The sequence below is a fragment of the Solanum verrucosum genome, unplaced genomic scaffold, assembly GCF_900185275.1.
Source record: "Solanum verrucosum unplaced genomic scaffold, falcon-dt-bn FXZP01000273.1, whole genome shotgun sequence".
Classification (NCBI taxonomy): Eukaryota; Viridiplantae; Streptophyta; class Magnoliopsida; order Solanales; family Solanaceae; genus Solanum; species Solanum verrucosum.
In genome coordinates, this window is record NW_026020163.1 from 1598353 (window position 1) to 1623688 (window position 25336).

Consider the following 25336-nt stretch of genomic DNA (forward strand, 5'->3'; position numbering starts at 1 on the left):
ACTTACAATTTCTTTTGTTTGTTTCTTCTTAAATATTCAAGTATTACATAAACATATTGAAGTAGGGTTATACCAAGTTATCAATTTCTTGTATCAGATTTTATGGTTCTAATTCTTATCTTTATGTCAACTTATTACTTATAGTATTATGTAATTTATATAATGATTGTCTTGGTAAAAGAATATTTTTCAATGTTGAATTGATAAAATATTACTTAAAATTAATAATTAAAAACGATATTAAAAAATATCATTTTAAGAAAAGATATCAAGTAATAATTTGCACTTAAAAAGTTTTAAAAAATAAACAACTATATTTGATATTTATATAGATTTTAGGCCTCAATTAAAATTTTGTTTTAGGCTTCAAATTACGTTGAGTCGCCCCTGGATTTGAGATGACCTTTTACTGTTTAATTTTGAAAAGTATGAAATACGTGTGGAATTTAGGAAAAGACTTGACTTTATGACCAAAAAAGTCTTTATAAAACATCAAAAATAATCAAATCTCATTAAACAATTTTTTTTTTTTTTTTTTGAGTTCTTGAGAAAAATGTTGTACAAAGCAACACTCACCTTGTTCATTTTGTTTATATTTTTGGGTGGATTGCTCTTCCCTGTAGCGCCCACAAGAATGACTACAACAGGTATATATGATTTTTCGAATATTTTGTTGGAGAGATAACAAAAAAAAAAAGATTCTATGAAAGAAAAGATATAACTGAAAGAATGTTTTTGATATACAACACATTTTTTTATTTTGATTCTCAGTGATCTTGAGAGATTTGATACAAATTGGTGATGGTTTCACTGATCCACCGGGAGATGATAGCCCTTCAGATCATCATGGACATAACAATAATGGATGAAAGACAGAGAAATTTCACGATCATATTATTATATATATGTATTGAAGTTGACCCGCAGCTGCTACAACCTCTGCCACAACCTCTATTCTTCGGGTGAGCACCCTGTGGTGAGCACTTTGTGCGCACTGAGTAAACCCCCCACTGTGTAATAGCCTGCAAACCACACAGGGGATGTAAACCGCACAAGGCAAGCCCTATGCGACATGCTCGACTCAGAAGGCATTGAGGGGGATCGATCCCGGGTCATCCGTGTGGATAACCACCCTCCAAACCAACTGTTCCATCCCGAAGGACTCACAATCACATTATTAATGTTGTTATATCGTTGTTTTTAATTAACGAGTCCATTTCCCTTTCAATAAGGTCTCAATCTAAAAATGTTTAGGTACTTTGGTTTTGGTGTGTATGAATATCTATGGATAGTAATATTATTCTCATCAGAGTCATATTATGAATAAAATGTTTTATTTGTTCTCATACAAAATGAATATCTTCTATGTATACAATTGTAGTGAATTGTATAACCTGAAACTATATATTATACAAATTGTGCTAATAGTCCTTGTCCAAAAATCGAACAAATCGTACTGACTCGAAATTCAAGCAAACAGTTTTGATATGAAATTCAAAATTTGAATAAACTGTTCTGACACGAACTAAAATAAATTGTACTGATCTAAAATCCGAACAAACCATACTAATTCGATACCTAAACGAACCATACTAAACTAAAATCTGAATGAATGAACTATACTAACCCGAAACTCGAATGAATCATACTCATCCAATACCCGAACAAACTCTACTGACTCGATAGCAAAACGAATCATACTAAGTTGAAACCCGAATGAACTGTACTGACCCGATACCAAAATGAACCACACTAACTTGAAATCCGAACGAATCGTATTGATTCGAAATTCGAACAAACATTTTTGACCTAAAACCTTAAACTCGAACAAACAGTTTTGAAACGAACCGGAATAAATCGTACTGATTCGAAATCCGAACAAATCGTACTGAACCACCGATAACCAAACGAACCGTACTAATCATCTGAACGAATGAACTGTACTAACCCAGAACTCGAACGAATCTTACTGAACCGATACCTGAACGAACTCTACTGACTCGATACCCAAATCAACTTTACTAACTCGAAACTCAAATAAACCTTACTGACCCGAAACCTGAACGAACGGTTCTGACCCGAAACCCGAACCCGGAACCCGGGTAAGTGAAGACTCAAAAGGGAGTGCAAAACTTTGAAGTCAAGTTCGGACGGCTAAGCCTTTTTGTCTTCAAAAGTTTGATTCGTCGTCCCTCGCCGGCGTGTTTCTCTCAGTTCAATAAAATGGATGTGATTTCGGCGGCGGTGGCGGCCGGCGGCGGTGGAGGTCCGGCGCCGTTCTTGTCGAAGACATATGAGATGGTGGATGATTCGCAAACTGATGACATCGTATCATGGACTCCGACTGGTCACAGCTTTGTCGTGTGGAATCCTCCAGAATTCGCTCGAACTCTTCTTCCTACTTATTTCAAACACAACAATTTCTCCAGTTTCATTCGACAGCTCAATACTTACGTATGTATTTTCTCTCCACTTTGACTTCTCTCGAATTGGGTTCAGCTGAAAAATTGGATCATTGAATTGATTTTCTAATCTTTCAAAATGGGTTCAGCTTAAGAATTGAATCTTTGAATTGATTATTGATCTTTCGAAATGGTTCAGCTTAAGAATTGATTTTCTTTCTGTTTCAATGGGTTGAGCTGAATCTTTGAATTGAAGGGTTTAGCGGACGAATTGGATCATTGAATTGATTTTGCTATATTTGAAATGGGTTCAGCTGAAAAATTGAAGCTTTGAATTAATTTTTTGTCTATTGAAATTGAATTGTTGAGTTTGTCATCTTTCTGTTGAAATGGATTCAGCTGAAAAAACTTTGAATTGGTTTTCTATGATGTGATTTTGAGCTACAATATGTGGTTAAAGTTCAGGTTTGAGTTGTTGTATTTCTTCATTTCTATGGTTAAAGTGGTTCGTTTGATCACGGATGAATATTAGGTGAATTCTAGCATCTAGCAAGCATGGAAATTTTCTATGTGATAAGTCGAGGTTTGCTGATTGAATTCCCTTGAACTTTTTTGAGTATAGATGAAGTAGAATGGATTTTGAGGGTTCATATAGCTCAACTAGTTTGGGATTGAGACATAGTTGTTGTTTCTGATTAAGTTATTGCTGATGAATAGTTAATTGAAGTGGGGCAATGTTGAGGTGCAAGGTTTTTTTGTGAATCTATTAGATAGATATCTAATTATCAGGATCATTTTTGTTTTCATTAGAGGGTGTGAGATGGGCTGTTAAACATGAGAGGACTGTTGTGATGAATTTGTGCTTCAAGACAATAAAATGGAGGCGGAAGTTCTAGCTTTTTTCTGTTTCTTTTGTTTTTTGGTGGGTTAGTTATGATAAGTGTGGAGGTGGGAGTATTCAGATAAGGATGGCAGCTGGACCTAGTGGTATATATATGTGATGGAGCACTTCACATGATTAGATTTGTTCATCTTAAAGCACTTAGATTGACGCAACTGATAATATATGTTTTTTCGATAAATTGTAATCTTTTGGGTAAATGGAGAGGGGGAGGGGTTTATCTTTTCTTGTTGGGTTTTTTTCTAGGTGTATGGACTTTCTTTGCATGCTTTACGCTTGGTATGTATGGATGCCTCCAACTTGCTTGCTACTAACGAACTTGCTTATGCACAAAGAAAAGGTATTAGAAGGATTCCTTAACCTTTGACATTGTTGACATAAGGTTAACATAACTAGATCTCTCTGTGGTGAATATAGTTTTGAGGAACTTAGCTGTTTCTAAAATTGTTCTCCAGCTGAATGTACCTGTGGCACAATGTTTAGTGTTTCCTTGTGTTTAACAGATGTCCTTCCAGTGATTCAACGTTTTTCTCGACATTTCAACTAAATTCAGTTTGTGCTTCTTCCACAAAAACAATAGTCTTTTGGAAACCAACCTTTGGTCATGGAAAAGCGGTGGCCTGGTTGCACCTATAGTTCGTACCAGAAGATGTTGGCATCATTCTCTACACATCACGTGGATGAAATCTTTGCATGTCACGTCATACCAGTCATTGGCTGGTGATTTAATGTGTCGGTTCGTACCAGACATTCACTGATGATTAATGCTGCGGAAAAAAAAAAAAAACAAAAGCACCTTCCTGAGTGGCGTGATAAACATTGAAATACATACAACTGTTTAAAGAAATATCGAAACGTACAAAACAATTTTAGTGAGGGCATTTGAGCAGATGTTCACTTCTGTTTTAGAGTATAGTCAGAATTTGCATGATATCTGATGGAACCCCACTAATTTTCTCAAGTTAATCTGCAATTTTTGTCAGATTTATATGATGCTACGTAACCCTGTGTCTAAGTGTAGTCGCTGCTGCTTTTGTTTGTTTGTGATTCCATGCAATCTGTGAATTTTGAGCTTCTCTTCCCTGATGACTAAGAGTATTTTTATTGAAGTTTCCAGTTGTCGGATTTATTCGGAGTTGATTATCCAAACCCAGCATGGTTTGTACCCCTTACCAATGGTGTTTATATTGCAATAAACGAAACACAAAGATAAATTGTTGTTTAACTGGTTAAAGTAAATTATTTTCCTAGATTGGTGATCCGTGTTCATTAAATAGAGATATACTAGCTATTGTTGACAATGACATTAGCTATACCTCAATCCCAAGTAAGTTAGGGTTGGCTATATGAATCTCTCTTTATCACATTTCACTACTATTAGGACCGATTGTGCCTGCTCATTAGAGAATTTCAGTTGCTGCCATAATTTAATCTAGGATTATTGACATCATAAATATATCTAATTGACAGGGCTTCCGGAAGATTGATCCAGAAAGATGGGAATTTGCCAATGAGGAATTCTTGAAGGACCAGAAGCATCTACTTAAGAACATTCATCGTAGAAAACCCATTCACAGTCATAGTCACCCTCCAGGTTCCACAGTTGATCCAGAAAGAGCTGCATTTGAGGAAGAGATTGATAAACTTACACGTGAGAAGTCTGGGCTCGAGACTAATGTCTCAAGGTTCAGACAGCAACAATCTGCTGCAAAACTCCAGCTAGAAGAACTAACTGGGCGGGTTGGCAGTATAGAGCAAAGGCAGGAGAGTTTACTGACATTTGTTGAGAAGGCAATTCAAAATCCTGACTTTGTTGAGCGTCTTGCTCAGAAACTCGAGTCCATGGATATTTCTGCATTTAGTAAGAAGAGGCGATTGCCTCAAATCGACAGCACTCAACCAGTCCAAGAAAGTATGTCGGTGGACAACCATAGCAGTTCTAGAGTTGAGTTTGGGAACCTTTCCCAGCAAGACTTTTCAAATAAGCTCAGGCTTGAATTGTCACCTGCTGTTTCAGATATCAATGTGCTTTCATGCAGCACCCAAAGTTCGAATGAAGATGGCGGAAGCCCTGCACATAGGAGAATATCTGAAGGATGGTCCAGAGAAGTGCAACTTCGAACGGGAGGAGCAATTTATACCCCTGAAGCAATAGAACTATCAGATACAGGGACGTCTTTTATGTTGAAGATGGATTCATCTCTACCTCGTGCTTCAAGCAATGTTGAAAGCTCAAGACTGCATTCCTTGCCACAAAGCCTGACATCTAACGAGGAAGTTGACGGTCACATTTCCTGCCAACTGAATCTTTCTTTGGCTTCATGTCTTTCACAAGTTGATAAAAATCAATATTCAGTGAGGATGCCTCAAATAGGTCAAGAGATAGGTAAACGTTTCGAATCACAGTCTGATGCCAATGACAAAATCCCTCCTACTGATGACAAATCTTTGCCACCTTCACATGATGCAACTGCCAACAAGCAAGTGCCTGCAGCTGCTCCTGTTCGTGTGAACGATGTCTTTTGGGAACAGTTCCTTACTGAAAGACCAGGCTGCTCGGATAACGAAGAGGCTAGCTCTAGCTACAAAGGGAACTCCTACGACGAGCAAGACGAGAGAAAATCAAATCAAGGAGTAGCTAGTAACACAAGAAAGGTGGAACAGCTTACCCTTTGAGTATATGAAGTTGTCATTGAAGGCACTTGAAACATTTCAGTCCTATACTGCATGGTTTGTAACTATCAATCTCTGTTAAAGCCTATTTTTTCCTGTTGTTGTTTTGGGATCATTATATGGCTTTGTATGTATACAAATAATGTTATGATAAATATACTTCTGAGCAAATAAGATGTGTATTTGGTGATGAAATGTTGTTTGATTTTCTTGAGTGTCATATAAAGAATAAAGAACTCAAACTCCACTTTCAGCTCTGTAATCGATAAATAGTCACTATCACGGAGTTTCAAATTTCATAGGTCCTAGAGTATCAACTGTGAAATTTGAAACTCTACGATGATTATGTTTCACTTACAGAGGCTAAAAAGTGGTTATTCGCGAATTTTATCCATTTTTCTTCCTTTCTCATTTGGTGTGCTAAAGGTTCTAAAGTTTCAAGCTAAGTCAACAACCATATTGCCTACTACAATTATGATGACTTGCCTTTCATTTTACCAAATAAATTGGAGATAATTTTTTCTTTTTTTACAATTAAAGTCATATTTTTTGTATAATATGAACTCATTTATATAGGTCAATAGTTACTCCTTAGGCAAATAGAATTTTAATTAATTAAAGAGGATACTCACATCATACTCAATTTTAATTGCAACTTATAGACAATAATAATAGAGCCTTAGCCATTTAACCACTAAACCTAAAATAGCTATTCATTTTGCTTGAGATTTAAGTTTTTGGACCAATTCTCATCAAAGAAAAGGAAATGTTGGACCACAAATATGATATCCAAAAATAACTAAAAATACAAAAAAAAAAAAAAAAAAAAAAACCCAAATTTTTTAACTTATTCTCTTTTGGGTTTTCAAATTTTTGGTATTATTATATTTTATTAAATTGTTTATGTTAATTTAAATAAGAAAAGAATTTGTACAAGATATCGTTAAAACTGAAGATATTAAAAAGATATGATCACAACAATAAAACGGACATTTGTTAAAGGGACCTACCATTTTAAAGTTTCAAGCTAACTCGCAACCTACTAAAATTATGATTTATTACAAACTTCTTTTTACAACTAAAGTTATATCCAATTTGGATGTCGTAGAATACAATAGAAATTCTTTAGAAACAATCACTCTACCTCTAAAGCGTACCTCCCTAGGAGCTCCCATTTTATTTTCCTCTCTTAGAGACTCAAACTCATAACCATAGAGTTAAAAGTGAGAGATGCTTACTATCCGATCAAGTACTTCTTGTCAAACAGTTACTCCCTAACTAGGCAAATTAAAGAGAATTTTAATTCATTAAAGAGGATATATGCTCATGAAATGGAAAAAAAGGTCATACTCATTTTTCATTGCAACCAATATAAATACATACAATTAATAATAGAACCTAATTAGACATTTAACCATCAAATCCAAAATAGCAATCTCAATTTGCTTGAGATTCAAGTTTTTGGACCACTAATCTTATCAATGAAAAGGTAATTAATATTGGACCACAAATATGATAATCCAAAAATAACCAAAAACATATTATTGGGGACGTTAGGTGAGTGGACATAAAATAATGAATTTTGGATGTCACTTATGAAATTTATTTTTCCTACTTTCATTAAAAAAGTAAAGAGACTGTTTCTGTTTAGACACTGATGAAAATGAAAAGAATAATCACTAGTGATTTGGATTTTTTTCTAATTTTCCCACATGAAAAAATAATCATATGTAAACAGCACACCCCAACAATCTAATGGATTTTCCAATAATGAACTTGATTGTGTACCAATAGTTACACACCATGCAAAATGAATTGATAACAATTGAGACTAAAATAGTCCTTCAAAATACACTAATTCGAACAGTTTTAGTCCTTTATATTTATCGAAATTAAGTACTTCTATTCTTTGCTTTATTTACGAAAACTCAACCATAGTTATATATATGTCACATAATTAGCTCATGAGAAGCACTTGAGTTCTTTAAACTAAAGAAAACTACATCTTAACTTTACTTTCAACGGAGTATAACATTGATTCATTCGATGTCTCATATATGGAGGGTTAAAAGGAAGTATATGATCTATATATTCAATTGAGGAATGAATTGGTTGACGTTTAGTTTCACTACTTTTCATCCATGTAAATAGCTCACGTGCCTCCAAACTCGTGTGAGTATGTTGTTCACGTGCTTTCGACGAGCTAATTTCATCAAAGATTAGTACTACCATGTGTTTTCTCTAATAAAACAATGACCAAAAGTGTTCAATTTTGATAATATAAAGAACTAAAATAGCTTAATTGTATATTTAAAGGACTAGTTTAAACTAACCTTAAACATAAATAACTTTTATGTCCTTTTCTAGTATATACTATTCATAAAGAATTGGGAACCAGCCCAAGTCCAAGACATAAACACAAAAATTTTGAGACCAGCCAAGATCCAACTTACTTTGTGCATATCAAATTTCAAAAGTCAAAGTCTTGTATTAAAGCAAAAGCTAGTGGCAAAATTTTGCTTCTACATGTAGGCCAAACCCAATAATTTCAAAGGTCGTGATAGAGTCGTAAGTATTTTATTCTTAAGATTTAATGATAAAAAAAATATTTGAGTTATCATTTTTTCCTGAGTTTCACGTTTCAACTATAAGTTGTTACTTTTTCTTATCTAAACTATCACCATCCATTCAATCATATGTGTTTCAATACGTAGGTGATCATAGTTCAGATAGAAAAATGAAACAACAGGTGATAATTCAAATAGATAAAGAGAACAACGGATAGTTCGAGTGTGAAACTCGATAAAATAATATTCTAGGTGTGTGTTTTTCCACCATCTCTACTCTTAACTAGAGATTTTCAGTTCAGCTTTAGATATACAATTTATTATTAAACAATAATTTACTTGAGCGATCACCATGTATATGTGTGTTAATGCATAGGTGATGATAGTTCAAGTAGAAAAACTTTACAATCTGGTGATAGTTCAAATAGGAAAGAGAAGAGATTAGAGTTAAACTGAGAAACTTGGGATCAAAAGTGATAATCACGTGTGTGTCTTGACCACTATCTCTTATCTTAACTAGAAATTTTAGATTCGAGCTTCAAATATGAAATTGTCTTTATTAAACAATGAATTAACTTTTTAACTTAATCACATTCCAATATCGATATCGCACACTAAATGAAAACCTAAAACAAAAAAAAAATCAAGAATGGTGGTGGGTCACTCTCACTACTCACCCCCACAATCCTCCCATGACTATTGAGTAGCAAGGTAGGTGTGTGTAATAGGATGATCCCTACACCATTAATGACTCCTCACTAGTTCCAAAATTTCACACACCCTGGAATCTCATTTTCACAGCCCAAAATCCAAAATCCAAAAAAATGACAACACCAGGAGAAAAGCTACAAGAAATTCAACCTCAAACTCACAAAATGCAAAAATCCCAACTTTACTTCAACCCATTGAAGACCCTCTTCTTCTTGCTTCTTTTCAGCCATGCCCAGATGAGATTTTGTTCTGGGGTTTCAGTTCTTGACCTTAAATCAGTTAAAGATAGTAACTTTAACCTAATGGGGAAAAGGGGTTGCTCAGAAAAGCTTCAAGAATGCTCAGAAATGGTGGGTGAAGAAGATTTGATGGATTCTGAAAGTAATAGAAGGGTTTTGCTTATGCAAAAGAAGTACATTAGTTATGGTACATTGAAGAGGGATTTGGTGCCTTGTAATACTCCTGGTGCTTCATATTATAATTGTAAAGCTCCTGGTGCAGCTAATAATTACAACAGAGGATGTGAGATTATTACAAGGTGTGCTAGGGATGTCAGTGACATCAAATCTTGAATTTTTAGCTGAGAAATTTTATGCAATGGAATTGGTAAAAAGTTCTATTTGTTCTTTCTTCAATATTGATTTAGTTATGTTTGGGACTTGTGAGGGTGGGTTTTTTTGTTGCTAATGTTGTATACTAGTATAAATGTAACCAATGTTGCCAAATATATATTTTTGGTTCTATGTATATTATATGCTCCCAATCTGTTTCTGTGCATTATGAAGCATTGTTTGTCTGGATATTTTTTGGCTGCTATAGTGAAATGTGTTCATAGCATGAACAATCGGTTCTGATAGTAAAAACTTGGCCTTTATAGTGAAATGTTGGTATAGAGGATGATACTAAAAGGAGCAATAAGGCATTTAAGCAAAGTCAAGTTCTGATCTTTCACACATTTAGATTTCTTTGTAATTTCGTTTGATCCACAAGAATGGCTTCCATTTGTTAACGGTTCGATGATTTCTGTTGTGTGTTGTTCTGTTAATCCTTTCTTATAAGAAATGATTAGGTGTGAATTTGTGTTGAGCAGAGTCTTACATCACAAAAGATGATTCTTTTGGTATTATTAATGATGTTGAGCTTCCATTACAAACTTCCACATCAGTTTGAATGCTTTTAAGGTAATATACAGAGGGGTTTAAAAGTGTTTCTAGGAGAATGCCATGTAGATATGTCTCTGATGACTCGATTTTTGGGTTAACAATTATCTCGATTTACTTTAGATGCATATTAATAGGCCAACGGGTAGAATTTTGGGGAATGCTAACAGTCAAGAAGGTAAGGCTACTTTATCAATTTCAAAAAAAAGAAGGTAAGGCTACTTTGTATCCTCTATTTGGTTGGGGTTCTTGTCTATGGAGTATTTTGTGGAAATGACGTGAAGTGGATACCGGATAAGTCTTTCTTGAGTCGTATTTTAGAAAGGATACGTGTGCAGGGAGCACGGGAGCGAAGCACCTGTGTGAATGAAAACTAAGGAAGAAAATACTAGAAAAGAGATTAACATGGTGCTTAGGAAAGATCAGTAGTAGTCCAATAATGACAAGATATAGTCCTTCAATGAGGATGGTTCTTCTATATATGGTTTCTCTTCTTTCATTATAATCTTTTGGAGCTGGGGAGGGTGGCGGCATTTGCTGGTTTCCGTAGGTGTATTATCAACACGACTGATCAAAGAAACATTAAGAAGATTTGCACCACCGGAAAAATAACAAGCCTTTATGATCACCCTAAAAGAATTTGTTGAGATTTGAATAGTTTCCTGCAATATTTAGTTCATTAGCTTTATCTTCAACCATTAGGAAGCTGATATCCTTCATTTTTGCGGAATTATCTACTTGTTTCCGCTTTCTATGTCAATTGTCAGTATTGATGATACAGAACTAATGTCTATGTATCTTTGCTAAAAGATGTCAAGAAAGCTTTGCAGTTGTCGTTATCATGCATAAAACAGGTGACTTTTTTTGAAAGTGTGGTTTCTTGATTGCTTCAACTCATCTAGTCTTCTGGGCTATGTAGGGACTTCTTGTTACAAGAACTCCTTCATCCCCGCGCTGGGAAGACATTCCTTTTTCTTGGAACGAATCGTCTTTATTTGTGTGAACTCTTGTAAAGATTTGCTTGTTTGATGTACCAAAAATGTGAAAATGTTGAAATATATACAATGCACTTGCTGCAAAATGTTAGATAAAGGTCCTCTTCTGATTCACCCCCCCACCCCCCACCTAAGGGAGCCCGGCACACTGGCCCGGAGTGGCCGGGTGAGTTGGGCTTGTCCCGTCCCGGCACACTTGCCACCCTTATACTGGGATTTCTTCAACTTTATATTCCCATGTGGTTGGAGTTATTTTGTTGAATTTTTAAATAGAGACAAAGTATTTGAAGCATAAACTATTCATACTAACACCAACAGACAGAAGTAGATCATCTTCTTCTTTTTTCCTGACATGTCTCACAAAATAATAGTTCTTTATTCAGTGGACCAACTAGTTACTATATCTCAAAACTCAGCAGAGACAAAATGTACTAGGTGATTTCCTTGCACCCCCTAAACCGTGACGGGTAGGTACATGTGTTGGTGGGAGGTAAAAGTTATCCGATGAATAGTTCAGCGGGGAATCTTTGCAGTATATTTTGAATCTACAGAGGAAATAATTTCATTTTTTTTACTTTATCCAGAAAAGTTACTATAATAGTAGTAGTACTATATTCATCTACATTAATTAGCAGAATAAATGCATGCCTACTAGTAGAGGAGTTGCTAATATCTATACTGACATAGCTCTATTTGGATTGGTGGAAAGTAGAAAAAGAAACTAGTAGACCTAATTAATGTAAAATATTTTTGCTCACACGTGATATCTAGATTTTATCATAAGGTACCTATTAATAGCATATGATAAGGTAAAAGGAAAATTTTAAATATTTCTTACTCCCTCCGTCCCTATTTACTTGTCCATATTTCCTTTTTTAGTTGTCCCTATTTAGTTGTCCATTTTGACAAATCAAGAAAGGACAACAAATTTTTTCCTATTATACCCTTATTTACACTTCTTGAAAATTGTAAAAGTATATGTTGTTTCCCTCCAATTTATTTCACTTGAATTCAAATAAGTGGTTGTAATTTTGAAGTGAAAAGTTGTCATAAGGGTAAAATTGTAACTTCACTGTGCTAATCATTGTTACCTTAATCTGTGTGTCATTTCTAAAGTGGACAACTAAAAAGGGATGGAGGGAGTATCTTTTATTTTAGTCAAGGGGAAAGAAAGTGGATATAAAGTAAATTTCCCCTTTTGTTCCAATATCTTGCTATCCTTCGTCGAGAAGGAGAGGAACTGGACTCTGACTCTTCTATTACATTTACAAGAAGTCCATTCTCGTCAATGATCAATCCACGTCCTAGCATAAAGTGCGACTTGCTTAGCATCGAAAGCTAACTTACTAAAGTAGTTTACTTTTTCATTTTGGAAACCCCTTTTCTCTTTTATTTTCCCTATTTATAATTTTCTCTTTTCTAGAGAAACAAGATTTGAGTTATCTTTTGCAAAACTAAGAATTAAAGGAAGTAATGATGTAAGAACAATTTTAACCCAACAAAGTACAAACACTATAACACATGGTATAACACCTCAGAGCAATTGATTTTAGCTCCCGTTTGGCCAATTTTGAAGTTGAAACTTGAAAATTTGAGGTTTTGCGTTGTGATTTTTGGAATTTGAAGTTATACTTGGACATGCATTTTATTTGGATTTTTTTTGAAGTTTTTGTAAGTGGAAGTCCTGAAAGCGCACTTGAAAATAGTTGAAAGATCCTAACAGATATTTGAGAGGATGAACTTTCAAAATGTATAGTCAAACGCTAGCGCTAAAATTTGAATAAAAACTAGAAATGTTACTTCAATATCCTCAAAGAAAAACATAAACAAAAACCAAAGGAAAACAGAATCAAAGTATAAAAAGAGAAAACATCATGCTATAAGATTTGTGTGTGTTTTTCCAGTCTCACTTTGTCTTTCTCCTTAGTACCTGTAGTGAGCAGGCTTGTAAGGACCCTCAACTGGTACACTAATGTAATCAGCTTGGTCCTTGGAGAGCTTAGTGAGCTTGACTCCGAGCTGTCCGAGATGAAGGGCAGCAACCTTCTCATCAAGGTGCTTTGGCAAGACGTACACCTTCTTCTCATACTTGCCACTTGCCTTCTCCTTCCACAACTCAAGCTGAGCAATGACTTGGTTAGTGAAAGAGCACGACATGACAAAACTGGGGTGTCCAGTAGCGCATCCCAAGTTCATGAGACGACCCTCAGCTAAGACAATGATGCCACTCTTGGTGTCGGGGAAGACCCATCTGTCGGTTTGAGGCTTGATTGTGATTCTCTTCACTCCAGGGTAGGTCTCAAGACCAAGCATGTCGATTTCATTGTCAAAGTGGCCAATGTTGCAGACAATGGCATTGTTCTTCATCTTCCTCATGTGATCAACCATGATGATATCCTTGTTACCAGTTGTGGTAACAAAGATATCAATTTCGGAAACAACATCCTCAAGAGGAAGAACCTGGAGACCTTCCATAGTAGCCTGGAGAGCACAGATTGGGTCAATCTCAGTCACAATCACACGAGCACCTGCTTGCTTCATTGCAGCAGCACAACCCTTGCCAACATCACCATAACCGGCAATAAGGGCAACCTTTCCAGCAATCATAACATCAGTAGCCCTCATGAGTCCATCGGGCAGTGAGTGGCGACATCCATACAAGTTGTCAAACTTGAGTACACACCAAGACAAAAAAATCCATCAGTCAATTAACTTGATGTGATTATTCAAAACTATAACAGAAAATTAGAGTACTATGATTGGAAAAATGTTCACTTTAAGCTATAAAATAAGAGGAATATCAAATTTACCTCAAGCAAATGATGAACATTCATTTCTCCCACTTATCAAATCAGTTTAAAATTCAACTAAATATGAACCTATAGATCAAGACTCAAATTCAACAATTAACTATAGATCTAATGTTGAACCTCAACAAAGAAAAGTCAACAACAACATGCTAAGTGTAATGCCACTCAGTGACGGAGCCAAAATTTCCACTAAGAGATGTCAAAATATAAAAAAGAAAAATTGCGTACAAGTCAACAGTGTCAATATGTAATATATACTATTACCTAACTAAACAATGTAAATTTCCGAGACAAAAGGGTGTATGTGATCTTACACCTACCTCGATGGGGAGGTTGTTACCAATAGACCCTCGGCATAAGTAAACAATTTGAAAGGGGTGGACAACAACGAAATAATGTGAAACAGAGAGCATTACACAAACAGTAACAACAACGAAATAATGCAATAATCGGAGCACAAAAAGATACCTTGCTCTTGGTGACAGAGTCATTAACATTAATAGCAGGGAAAAGCAAAGTTCCATTAGCCTGCATCTGATACAATCTCTTAACACCAGTAGTAGTTTCTTCAGAAACACCAACAAGTCTCTCCTTCATCTTCGTATACTTTAACGGATCGCTTTTCAACCCATCTTTAATAATAGTAAGCACAAGCTGAAATTCAACATTATCAGTAGAATTAGGATCTGGAAATTTACCAGTTTTCGCGTATTCCTCTTCAGCTTTAACACCTTCATGAATCAACAATGTAGCATCACCACCATCATCAACAATCAGATCGGGTCCACCACCTGGACCCCAATCAAGTGCCCTCTCCGTACACCACCAATACTCCTGCAATGTTTCCCCTTTCCACGCGAAAACAGCGGCACTGTCACGCGCTGTCGCAGCAGCCGCGTGATCTTGAGTTGAGAAAATGTTGCAGGAACACCATCGAACTTCAGCACCCAATGCGGTGAGGGTTTCGATTAGGACAGCGGTTTGGATCGTCATGTGTAAACTTCCGGTGATTTTTGCACCTTTGAATGGCTGTGATGGACCGAATTCAGTACGACAAGCCATTAATCCAGGCATTTCGACTTCGGCTAGCTCGATTTCGAGGCGGCCGAAATCGGCCTGGGACATGTCCTTGACCTTGTACTCGCGGCCCGAGGTGGTTTTCTCGACGATTAACGCCATGGGTAGAGAGAGTAGAGTGGAAAAAGTGAAAAATTGAGAGAATTTTGAAGTTTTTTGGGAAGAAGAAGAAGAAGAAGAGTGGCACAGAGGAATGAAATGGAGTTTGAGTGATTTATATAGAGATGAAGAATGGAAAATGGACGGCTAGGATTTGTTTGATCATATTTTTAGATTGTTAAATTGTGGAATTTTTGGTAAAAATGAATGGTAGGAATTATTTGAAAAATATATATTTTATATTGGTAATTGGTAAGGTAAACCATAAATAATGGAGAATAATTAGAGTTTTGTTGGAAAAAAAACAAACAAACAAACCTTTTTTCATGTTTTGTTTCTCATTCGGTATTTGATATTCATACTGAGATCTAACAACATATTCATAGTGTAATTTTACGAGTGGAGTTGGAAAAAGATGGAGTATAAGCATACCTTACCTTACTTTAGTAGTAGATAAGTTGCTTCGATAGGCCTTTGACTCAAGAAAAAGTATATCAAAGCAAAATGGAAAAAAAATAACGATAGTGAAGAAATCATAGCAAAATACTATAGAAAGCATGATTGCCTCCTGACTAATTAAATTTTTATTCACGTTGAAAAGTTTAACGTTAGAGATTGAGTGCTTTCTAACATAAACAATTCCATGCGATCATATTTAAAACTTAAATTCGAAACATTTAATTAAGAATGATAGAGTATTTATAACTAACCATACTTATTTGTTTACGAGAGGATTGTGTACTATGAAGTATATATATTAGACTATAAACTCAAAGACTATTATATATTACTAATAATAACTTGAATTTGTCGTAAGAATTCATAAATTGTAAATATTGATCAGTTTATATTCGTGTAGAGTACATTATCATCGAAAATTATAAAAGATTATGGATTACTTTACTCTAACTTTAAGTTTTTAGGTTATTTTTTCCACACAATTGATGATACTTCCCACCAATCCCCCTAAATTAATTTATTTTGGTCAAACTAACATAATTAGTTAGGTACAAAGTTAGTCTCTGATTGGACAATGGAAAAATAGAGCATAAAGAGTAGTTTTTTATGGTTGATAATGACGGAGTTAGTTAGGGTCGAGAAGTTCATCTGGACCGCTTTCGATGAGAAATTACATAGTTTATACATGATTATGTTGAACTTTCTTTCCCTTTTCGTATGTTTTATTATTTATACTTCTGTCATTCTTAATGAAAATTACGACTCCACTATGTATAAGGGTTGGTGGGTAGAATAAGGTTGTAGTAGGTGTTAACTACTTAACTTCACGTTCACAATTTCATGCATTTACAACAACATTTATTTATTTTTATAACTAGTCAATATGGGATAGTTGCGGTTAATTTGAATTCGTCTGGTATAATATCTGTTAAGAGAGAAGTGTTCTATATCACCATATTTCTTCTTTTTAATTTAAACTTGAGATACTTAATATTATTCAACTCACCATATTTCTTGAAAATTGATCTTTATTACGACAACAAATTAAATATCGAAAAATAAGAGTTTTTGTTTTAATGAACTAGTAGTCCTAATCCTATAGACCTTCACCAACCAAGAAAGGAAGTGAAAGCCAAATATTTTTTTTTTTATTTTTTACCAAACACAGATTAGGTAAATGAAATTGACATTGATCAACAATATTATTTTATGTATGTACAGAAAATATATAACTTCATAAGAATGTAACAAATAATATGAGATCGTCTTTTGTTATGAAACATTTTATCCTTAACAGAAGAATAAAGATAGTTATGCAATCGTCTCTATTATAAATATTTTACCTTTTATATATAAAATTTCTATAAAAATTCAGATTTAGTCGAACGGAACAAAAAAAAATAGTGAATGGACTCGTGCATGACAACACAGAGAATATATACACAAAAATATCTGTTTTGGTTGTTGCTGGTAGTTATGCTCTAAACACATACCTACTTATTAAATACTAATATGTCACCAAATATATATTGTATTAATTTATTATAACTAAATATTAAATGAAATTAACTACGGTCTATGACTCTATGTACAAAAAATTACCACATATATATTGTAATGTTTGATATTTTATTTATTTTTTATTTTTTACCCTCCCCAGGAGCACTAATGTTTGATATAAATATCGAGTACGGAATTTTTTTATTATACTTTAATACTTTTTGATAGGGCGGATATACTTTTCTTGTTGAATCATGATTAAAGAGTATATATTTTAATTAACCTCCACTTATCATGTAAATTATGATAAAATAGTGAAATTTGGTATAGTTTTTTTTCATTTTAATTCGAGAATTTTTTGCACGATTTGAAACTCTATGATATAACGTTTTTTTAAAAAAAATTATTTATCATTCTCAATTCAAATATCAGTTTTTTGTTTGCACTACTTACCTATCACACGCGCATCATTACGCTTATCATCAACAATAAATGATGTAAAATTTGATACTATAAATATCGAGTGTATAACAACAATAACATATTCAGTAAAATTATATTAAGTGGAATCTCAAGAAGATAAAGTGACGTATATTTTATCAATTTTTCATAAATTAAATAGATTATTTTTCTTATCTAAACTATCACCATCCATTCAATCATATGTGTTTCAATACGTAGGTGTTTAAATATTGATCAGTTTATATTCATGTAGAGTACATTATCATCGAAAATTATAAAAGATTATGGATTACTTTACTCTAACTTTAAGTTTTTAGGTTATTTTTTCCACACAATTGATGATACTTCCCACCAATCCCCCTAAATTAATTTATTTTGGTCAAATTAACATAATTAGTTAGGTACAAAGTTAGTATCTGATTGGACAATGGAAAAATAGTGCATAAAGAGTAGTTTTTTTATGGTTGATAATGGGCGGAGTTAGTTAAGGTTGAGAGGTTCATTTGAATCACTTTCAATGGAAAATTACATAGTTTATACATGATTGAAATAACTTTTTATGTATATATAACAGATGTTGAACCTTCTTTGACCTTTTCGTGTGTTTTATTATTTATACTTCTAACACCCTTAATGAAAAATATGACTCTGCTACATATTTGAAACTTTTGATTTTTTTTAACCAATCACTTTCATATATTTGCACATAATATATTCATCACTAATATTTTCGCGGAGGACAAGATTATATTTTTTATTTTTTAAAAACTTTTTTGGAAGGGTTGGTGGGTAGAATAAGGTTGTAGTAGGTGTTAACTACTTAACTTCACGTTCACAATTTTTTGTTTGCACTACTTACCTATCACATGCGCATCATTACGCTTATCATCAACAATAAATGATGTAAAATTTGATACTATAAATACGAGTGTACAACAATAATAACATCTTCAGTAAAATTATATTAAGTGGAATCTCAAGAAGATAAAGTGACGTATATTTTATCAATTTTTCATAAATTAAATAAATTATTTTTCGAAAAACTATAAATATTGAGTGTGAAAACTATATTAAGTGGGATCTGAAAAATAAGATAAAATGCACTTATATTTTATCAATTTTTCATAAAAGTAAATAGATTATTTTTTCAAAAACTATAAATATCGAGTAGTGTGAATAACTTATATTGCTCCATGCAAAGGCACAAAAATCAACTACCCTAGTTAACAAGATCTCACCAACTCAAAAAGAGACATGTTGACATCATGAATTCATCATAGTTCTAACTTATTTTATACTAGTAATAAAAAGCTAACAACAATTTTTGGTCCAATATTTTATTGCCACTTTTTCCAAAAGGACAAAAATAAACAATCCAACATTTTCCTATGTTCTCTTGAAAGGAGGTCCAAAAAGGGCTTCTTATCCTTTTCTTTTTGGTTTTTTCTCGATATCAGATACTCACATTGTAGTTAGACAAAATAAACAATTCAATATTTCATTTACTTAAAGAAAAAAAAAATTGGCCAAAAATTTGGTTAGAAAATTTTAAAAAATATGCTATTTACCTTTTTAAACATTCTTACTCTTTTAACTTTAATACATTTTAATTAAAAAATGGAAAACAAATCAATTTAACTTTAAATAAAAAGAATACTATAGACTTTTTAATTTTCTGGTCATTTAGCATTACCCTTACTTAAATATCAATAAATTATGAGTTAGAAATTAATATCGTTTAAAAGAATTAAAATTGTGAATCCCACTTATTCAAGTTAGGGTCTATCAAAAATGGTTTTTTTTAATCTTTATAAGATAAGAATAAAATTGTGCTTTACACCACTCTTTTCAAACTCCACTTATAAAATTTTATTGAATATGTTATTGTTATTGTAAATTTCATATTCATCAACTTTATATTCTGATTCCGTTCAAGACTAGTGTAAGGTGTGTTTGTGGTAGACTTTGGTTGGTAAGTTAGATTTCAAAATGACCAACTATTCCCTATAGTCTCAAAAGTGGAATCTTAATAAACACTTAGATCAAGCTTACTAAATTCTTACCAACTTTGACAATGACATGTTGTGCATTGTGAATTCATGGTGACATTTAAGGGTGTGCATATTTCAAGTAAAATCAATAATTCGGATCGAAAAATTACGCAAGTTGCAACTTTTTTCATATTGATAATGATGAAAATTTTCATTTTAAAGTTTGGTCAAAACTTATCCAGTTTGATTTTTGAAGAGCGAAATACAAGTAAAATCAAATAAGAAAATAGTGTATAGTGTATACTAGTTGGTAACTTTCCGAAGCTTAGTTTTAAATTATTTTTTCTGTAATGGTTAAATCAGTAACCAAACTGTTAACGATCGATAACTAATTAACTGACATTTGATATCTTAACAATTTTGTAATGATTTCAAAATTAAACCAAACCAAGATACGCAACATAAGCCAACTACCAATTGTTTCGGTATTATCAATGTAAGAGAGAGATATCCCAACTAGTAAAATTTTATCTCCGTATAATTCTTTTATTTGATCCAAATATTAGACTCGACTGATAACTATCTCGTGACTAGCTAAGTTAGAATATCTAATTTATAAATTATACCAAATTTAAGGAGCTATATTTAGCCTACTTAACTTTAACATAAATTCACTTAAATTATCAAATACAAACAATAAATTTCAACCACCAAAATACATATCACTTCTTAACCCTCAAATTTCACCAACTCCCCAAAAATTAGCTTTACCAAACATCCTCAACAAACTTTTAATTATTTTTTTTTGAAAAAAATAATAATATATTTTTTAAAATTAAAAAAAAAAAAAAAGGTATTATTGTCAATTCACATAAACTCATCTCTTTAAAAACTCCCCCTCCATTTCTTCACTTCCCCTGCTTTTCACCCTCTCTCACTCTGTTTTCCTCTGTTTTTTCCTCTTCAAAATTCCTCAAATTTTCGTCAAAAATGGATCCAGTTTCAGTATGGGGCAATGAACCCCTTAACACAACAGACCCAGAAATCTTCGACCTCATAGAAAAAGAAAAACGTCGTCAATGTCGCGGTATCGAACTCATTGCATCAGAAAATTTCACTTCATTCGCCGTAATTGAAGCTCTAGGCAGTGCCTTAACCAACAAATACTCAGAGGGTATACCCGGAAACCGTTATTACGGTGGAAACGAATACATTGACCAAATCGAAAATCTCACTAGAGGTCGAGCATTACAAGCATTTCACTTAGATCCAACGAAATGGGGTGTTAATGTTCAGCCATATTCAGGTAGCCCAGCTAATTTCGCTGCGTATACAGCAGTTTTAAACCCCCATGATAGGATTATGGGTTTAGATTTGCCGTCGGGAGGGCATTTAACACATGGGTATTATACATCTGGTGGGAAAAAAGTTTCTGCTACTTCGATTTACTTTGAGAGTTTGCCTTATAAGCTGGATTTTACAACTGGATATATTGATTATGATAGATTGGAAGAGAAAGCAATGGATTTTAGACCTAAATTGCTTATTTGTGGAGGGAGTGCTTATCCTAGAGATTGGGATTATAAGAGATTTAGAGAAGTTGCTGATAAATGTGGAGCTCTTTTGCTTTGTGATATGGCTCATATTAGTGGACTTGTTGCTGCTCAGGTATAACTTTTTTGATGGATTTCTGTTTTAAAGATTGTAGTTTTTTGTTTATGATCGTGGTGTTGGGGTCAGCTTTGGCGGTATTTTGACTAATGGGAAGAATCACCAAGTGTTTCTTGTACATGAGGGTCTCATGCATGTTCTCGACCACTTCATTAACCACTAGGCAATACGTTGAGTGCATTAGAGATTGTATTTTTATGTCATATTTTGGCTCTGAATTGGTTTAGAGGTAGATTTGGCTGTCATTTTGATTCATATAGTCGATCCCAACTAGTTTTGTTTCCATGCTATTTTTTGTTGCATTGTGATCTAGGCACACCCCATTTTTGTTTCCATGCAATTTATGATCAAATGTTTTAGTTTGTTCGTCTTGTTCTGACTTGGCACGTAGTTTAAGAAATTAACGAAGCTTTTGAATTTCGTGGTCTTGAACTAAAGATATGTAGTCATTTTGATTCATCTAGTCGATCCCGGCTAGTTTTGTTTCCATTCTAATTTTTGTTGCATTGTGATCTAGACACACCCCCTTTTTTGTTTCCATGCTAGTTATTTTTAATGTTTCAGTTTGTTTGTCTAATTTTTACTTGACACGTAGTTTAAGAAATTAACGAAGCTTTTGAATCTGGTGGTTTTGAACTAAAGATATGTAGCCATTTTGATTCATATAGTCGATCCTAGCTAGTTTTGTTTCCATGCTAATTTTTGTTGCATTGTGATCTAGACACACCCCGTTTTTTGTTTCCATGCTAGTTCTTTTTAATGTTTCAGTTTGTATTTCTAATTTTGACTTGACACGTAGTTTAAGAGTCTAATGAAGACTTTTGAATCTCGTGGTATTAAACTAAACATACGTATAAGAAACATTCTTTTTGTAAGACAAACAAATTGAAACATTGGGAATAGTAATTTTTCGAAATATTAGATCATGATGATATGGATTTGGTTGACCAAATTTGCACAATTTGGATGTCTTGGTGATCTGGTTTTTATGCTTTGTGATACATGAGTTAGTGTTGAAATTGGTTATTAGCTGAGTTTGTGGTTCTATCAAAGCTTTGTTTCGCATGATTATCATAAAACTTAACGGTGAATTACAACTTCAGTTGTCTTCACATAAGTAGTATATACTAGAATCCGATTTCTAATGATTTGCATTTGGTTTTTACGCTGGTTTTGAGTTGTGAATTTGGAATTTCAAGACTGTTTTTGTTAGAGTGTGCTGAAACTCATTGTTTGTGGATACAGGAAGCAGCAAATCCCTTTGAATACTGTGATTTGGTCACTACCACTACCCACAAGAGCTTAAGAGGTCCACGAGCAGGTATGATCTTCTACCGCAAGGGTCCTAAGCCACCTAAGAAGGGCCAGCCTGAGGATGCAGTATACGACTTTGAAGACAAGATTAATTTCTCGGTTTTCCCCTCTCTCCAGGGTGGTCCTCACAACCACCAAATCGGTGCTTTAGCTGTCGCTCTGAAACAGTGCATGACTCCCGGTTTTAAGGCCTATGCTAAGCAAGTTAAGGCCAATGCTGTTGCTCTTGGCAAGTTTTTGATGAGTAAAGAATACAAGCTTGTCACTAGTGGAACTGAGAACCACCTTGTTCTTTGGGATCTTCGTCCTCTAGGTTTGACTGGTAAGAGATCCAAGTATACGCAATCTTTTGGAGTCTCGAGTACTCTAAGCATTAATAGTTGCTTGACACAAATGTTATCTGTTTGACATTTTTGCAGGTAACAAGGTGGAGAAACTTTGTGACCTTGCCAACATTACTGTTAACAAGAATGCTGTATTTGGTGACAGCAGTGCTTTGGCCCCTGGAGGTGTTCGTATCGGTAAGAGCTCATCTCTTTTGTTGGTTGTTACTATTAAGCAATAGATCAGTAAGGCTTCATCCTCAAAATCGTCCGTGACCTCCTCCTGATCACATCACAACTCTTTACCGTTGCACCAAGGTTCTCCTTCGAGACTATATCCATAGTAGGATAGTAACTAACGGGGTTTCTTTATCTAGGTACTCCCGCCATGACATCGAGGGGTTTGCTTGAGAAGGACTTTGAACAGATTGGTGAGTTCCTTCATAGGGCTGTGACAATCACCTTGAACATCCAGAAAGAACATGGAAAGCTTTTGAAGGACTTCAACAAGGGACTTGTTAATAACAAGGAAATCGAAGAACTCAAAGTAGATGTCGAGAAATTTGCCTCCTCTTTCGACATGCCTGGATTCAAAATGTCCGAAATGAAGTACAAGGACTAAACTCACACTTCGCGCTACGTCTGCTCATGCCTTTTTTTTTAGTTTTTGTTCATCTTGTTTGGTTGTTAAAAGTCATTTTCTAAGAAGAAAAAGAATTAAGTATCATGCCTTGTTACTCTGTACTTTGTAATTTTAGGTTAGTGATTGAATCTTGTCTTGAAAGAAGTATGTAGTTTGCCTCTCCCTCTTTGGTTACTACTATTCAAACATGAACTCGTTTTTCTCATTCTTAAGAAATTTGTTTTCCTGAAAAAAGATATTTTTCAAAAAATTTAACCAACCAAACATGAGTCGGGCCAGTTACTCTTTAACTTGATATTCCACATCATGAGTTCGTTCATCTTTATTATGGATGATTATAAAACCATGATCACATGTATTTCGATGCAAGTACAAGATAAGGTTAGATATCTTATGATTTAACTCGGAGATTAAAGTTATATTATGTTTAGTTGAAGGTGTACTAAACCAAACTTTGTTTTCACGTTTTCATCACTTAGTGATCTAGCATATAGTTAAACAAGTTGATCCTACAAATTGAATATAAATTTTATCGCAATCCTAATTCTGAAACATCTCATCTTATTCATTCAACTTTAATATTATTGTATTTCACCTTTCAGATGAAATAAATTAGTTCTGAAAATATATTTCAATATTGTAATTTAGATATAATTTTGTCCACGAACCAAACGAGTTTCGTTGATAGCAATTGAAATTTGACTTATGAAAGCCTTAGCATGTGCCGTGGGCCTTTAGTTTCTATGGTCACTACTCCCTACCATAACAAACTCTTTTCTAAAAAATGAGTGGAAATTATTTGATATATATAACAGTAGGAGAATTAACAAATATTCTTAGATTAAATTAAATTTAAAAAAATGATATTAATAGATATTATAACAATAGTTCCTCGAACTCAGAAAGTAATAATGAAAATACTTGAACTCAATAATAGATTTCTCAGTTACCACCGTTGGAACTAATGAAGCAAATGTTGCATATGGTAATTTGTAACTATTGTCAAATATATTTATCGTCGATAGCTAAAGGATCCAAAAATACATGAAAAATAACATAAGTTATCAAGTGAGTTTTCAAGGGTTTTTCCTTCGTACTGAATCTAATCCTTCACGAAAAAGTATAAAAAAAACATATAATTTGATCAATTCAGGTGAAATTTAAAATGATGTTGCTCGATCTTTCAACAATATTTGAATAGAGTTAAGTCAAACGATTTCGATATAAGATTTTTCAAGAGATATTAGATACACTTGCCTCTTGAAGCTCCTTATTATAGTTACAATTTTCTTCATCACAATCATACTCAAAATGTTTAGTTTACTTTTAATTATTGTTTTCTCTCTAATCATGAGCTTTTGAATTTCTCACATGTAGATGTTAATGAAAATGATGCAAAAAGAACATGGAGTGTTACTTGCACTTCTTTGTACATATACAAAGAGAAACATTACATTACATATAATATCGATGATTGTAGAATCAAAATTTTAACTAAAATATTCAAAATATAAAGAAAAGTAAGTTACAAAGAATTCAAACAACTTCAATAGTAATTATATATACATAAAAAATATG

At 33.6% G+C, this 25336-nt stretch overlaps 5 protein-coding genes across 5 annotated transcripts in view; 3 read left to right on the top strand and 2 right to left on the bottom strand.

The window, feature by feature from the left end:
• LOC125828662 (rho GDP-dissociation inhibitor 1-like) overlaps positions 1 to 25336 on the bottom strand; it is a 192250-nt gene that overhangs the window by 144092 nt on the left and 22822 nt on the right. The window lies entirely within an intron of this gene.
• LOC125828651 (heat stress transcription factor A-5) lies at positions 2001 to 6181 on the top strand. Its single transcript, XM_049507977.1, has 2 exons — positions 2001 to 2454; positions 4774 to 6181. The coding sequence occupies exons 1-2, from the start codon at positions 2224 to 2226 to the stop codon at positions 5977 to 5979; spliced, it is 1437 nt and encodes a 478-aa protein (XP_049363934.1). The 5' UTR covers positions 2001 to 2223; the 3' UTR covers positions 5980 to 6181.
• LOC125828664 (protein RALF-like 33) lies at positions 9239 to 10017 on the top strand. The gene has a single exon (XM_049507994.1). The coding sequence runs from the start codon at positions 9368 to 9370 to the stop codon at positions 9824 to 9826; it is 459 nt and encodes a 152-aa protein (XP_049363951.1). The 5' UTR covers positions 9239 to 9367; the 3' UTR covers positions 9827 to 10017.
• Positions 13174 to 15482, bottom strand: LOC125828650 (adenosylhomocysteinase). The gene is made up of 2 exons (XM_049507976.1): positions 14688 to 15482; positions 13174 to 14079 (listed from the first exon to the last, which is right to left on the bottom strand). The coding sequence occupies exons 1-2, from the start codon at positions 15396 to 15398 to the stop codon at positions 13333 to 13335; spliced, it is 1458 nt and encodes a 485-aa protein (XP_049363933.1). The 5' UTR covers positions 15399 to 15482; the 3' UTR covers positions 13174 to 13332.
• Positions 20728 to 23931, top strand: LOC125828652 (serine hydroxymethyltransferase 4-like). The gene is made up of 4 exons (XM_049507978.1): positions 20728 to 21475; positions 22724 to 23114; positions 23212 to 23313; positions 23493 to 23931. Exons 1-4 carry the CDS (start codon positions 20798 to 20800, stop codon positions 23735 to 23737), a joined length of 1416 nt encoding a protein of 471 aa, XP_049363935.1. The 5' UTR covers positions 20728 to 20797; the 3' UTR covers positions 23738 to 23931.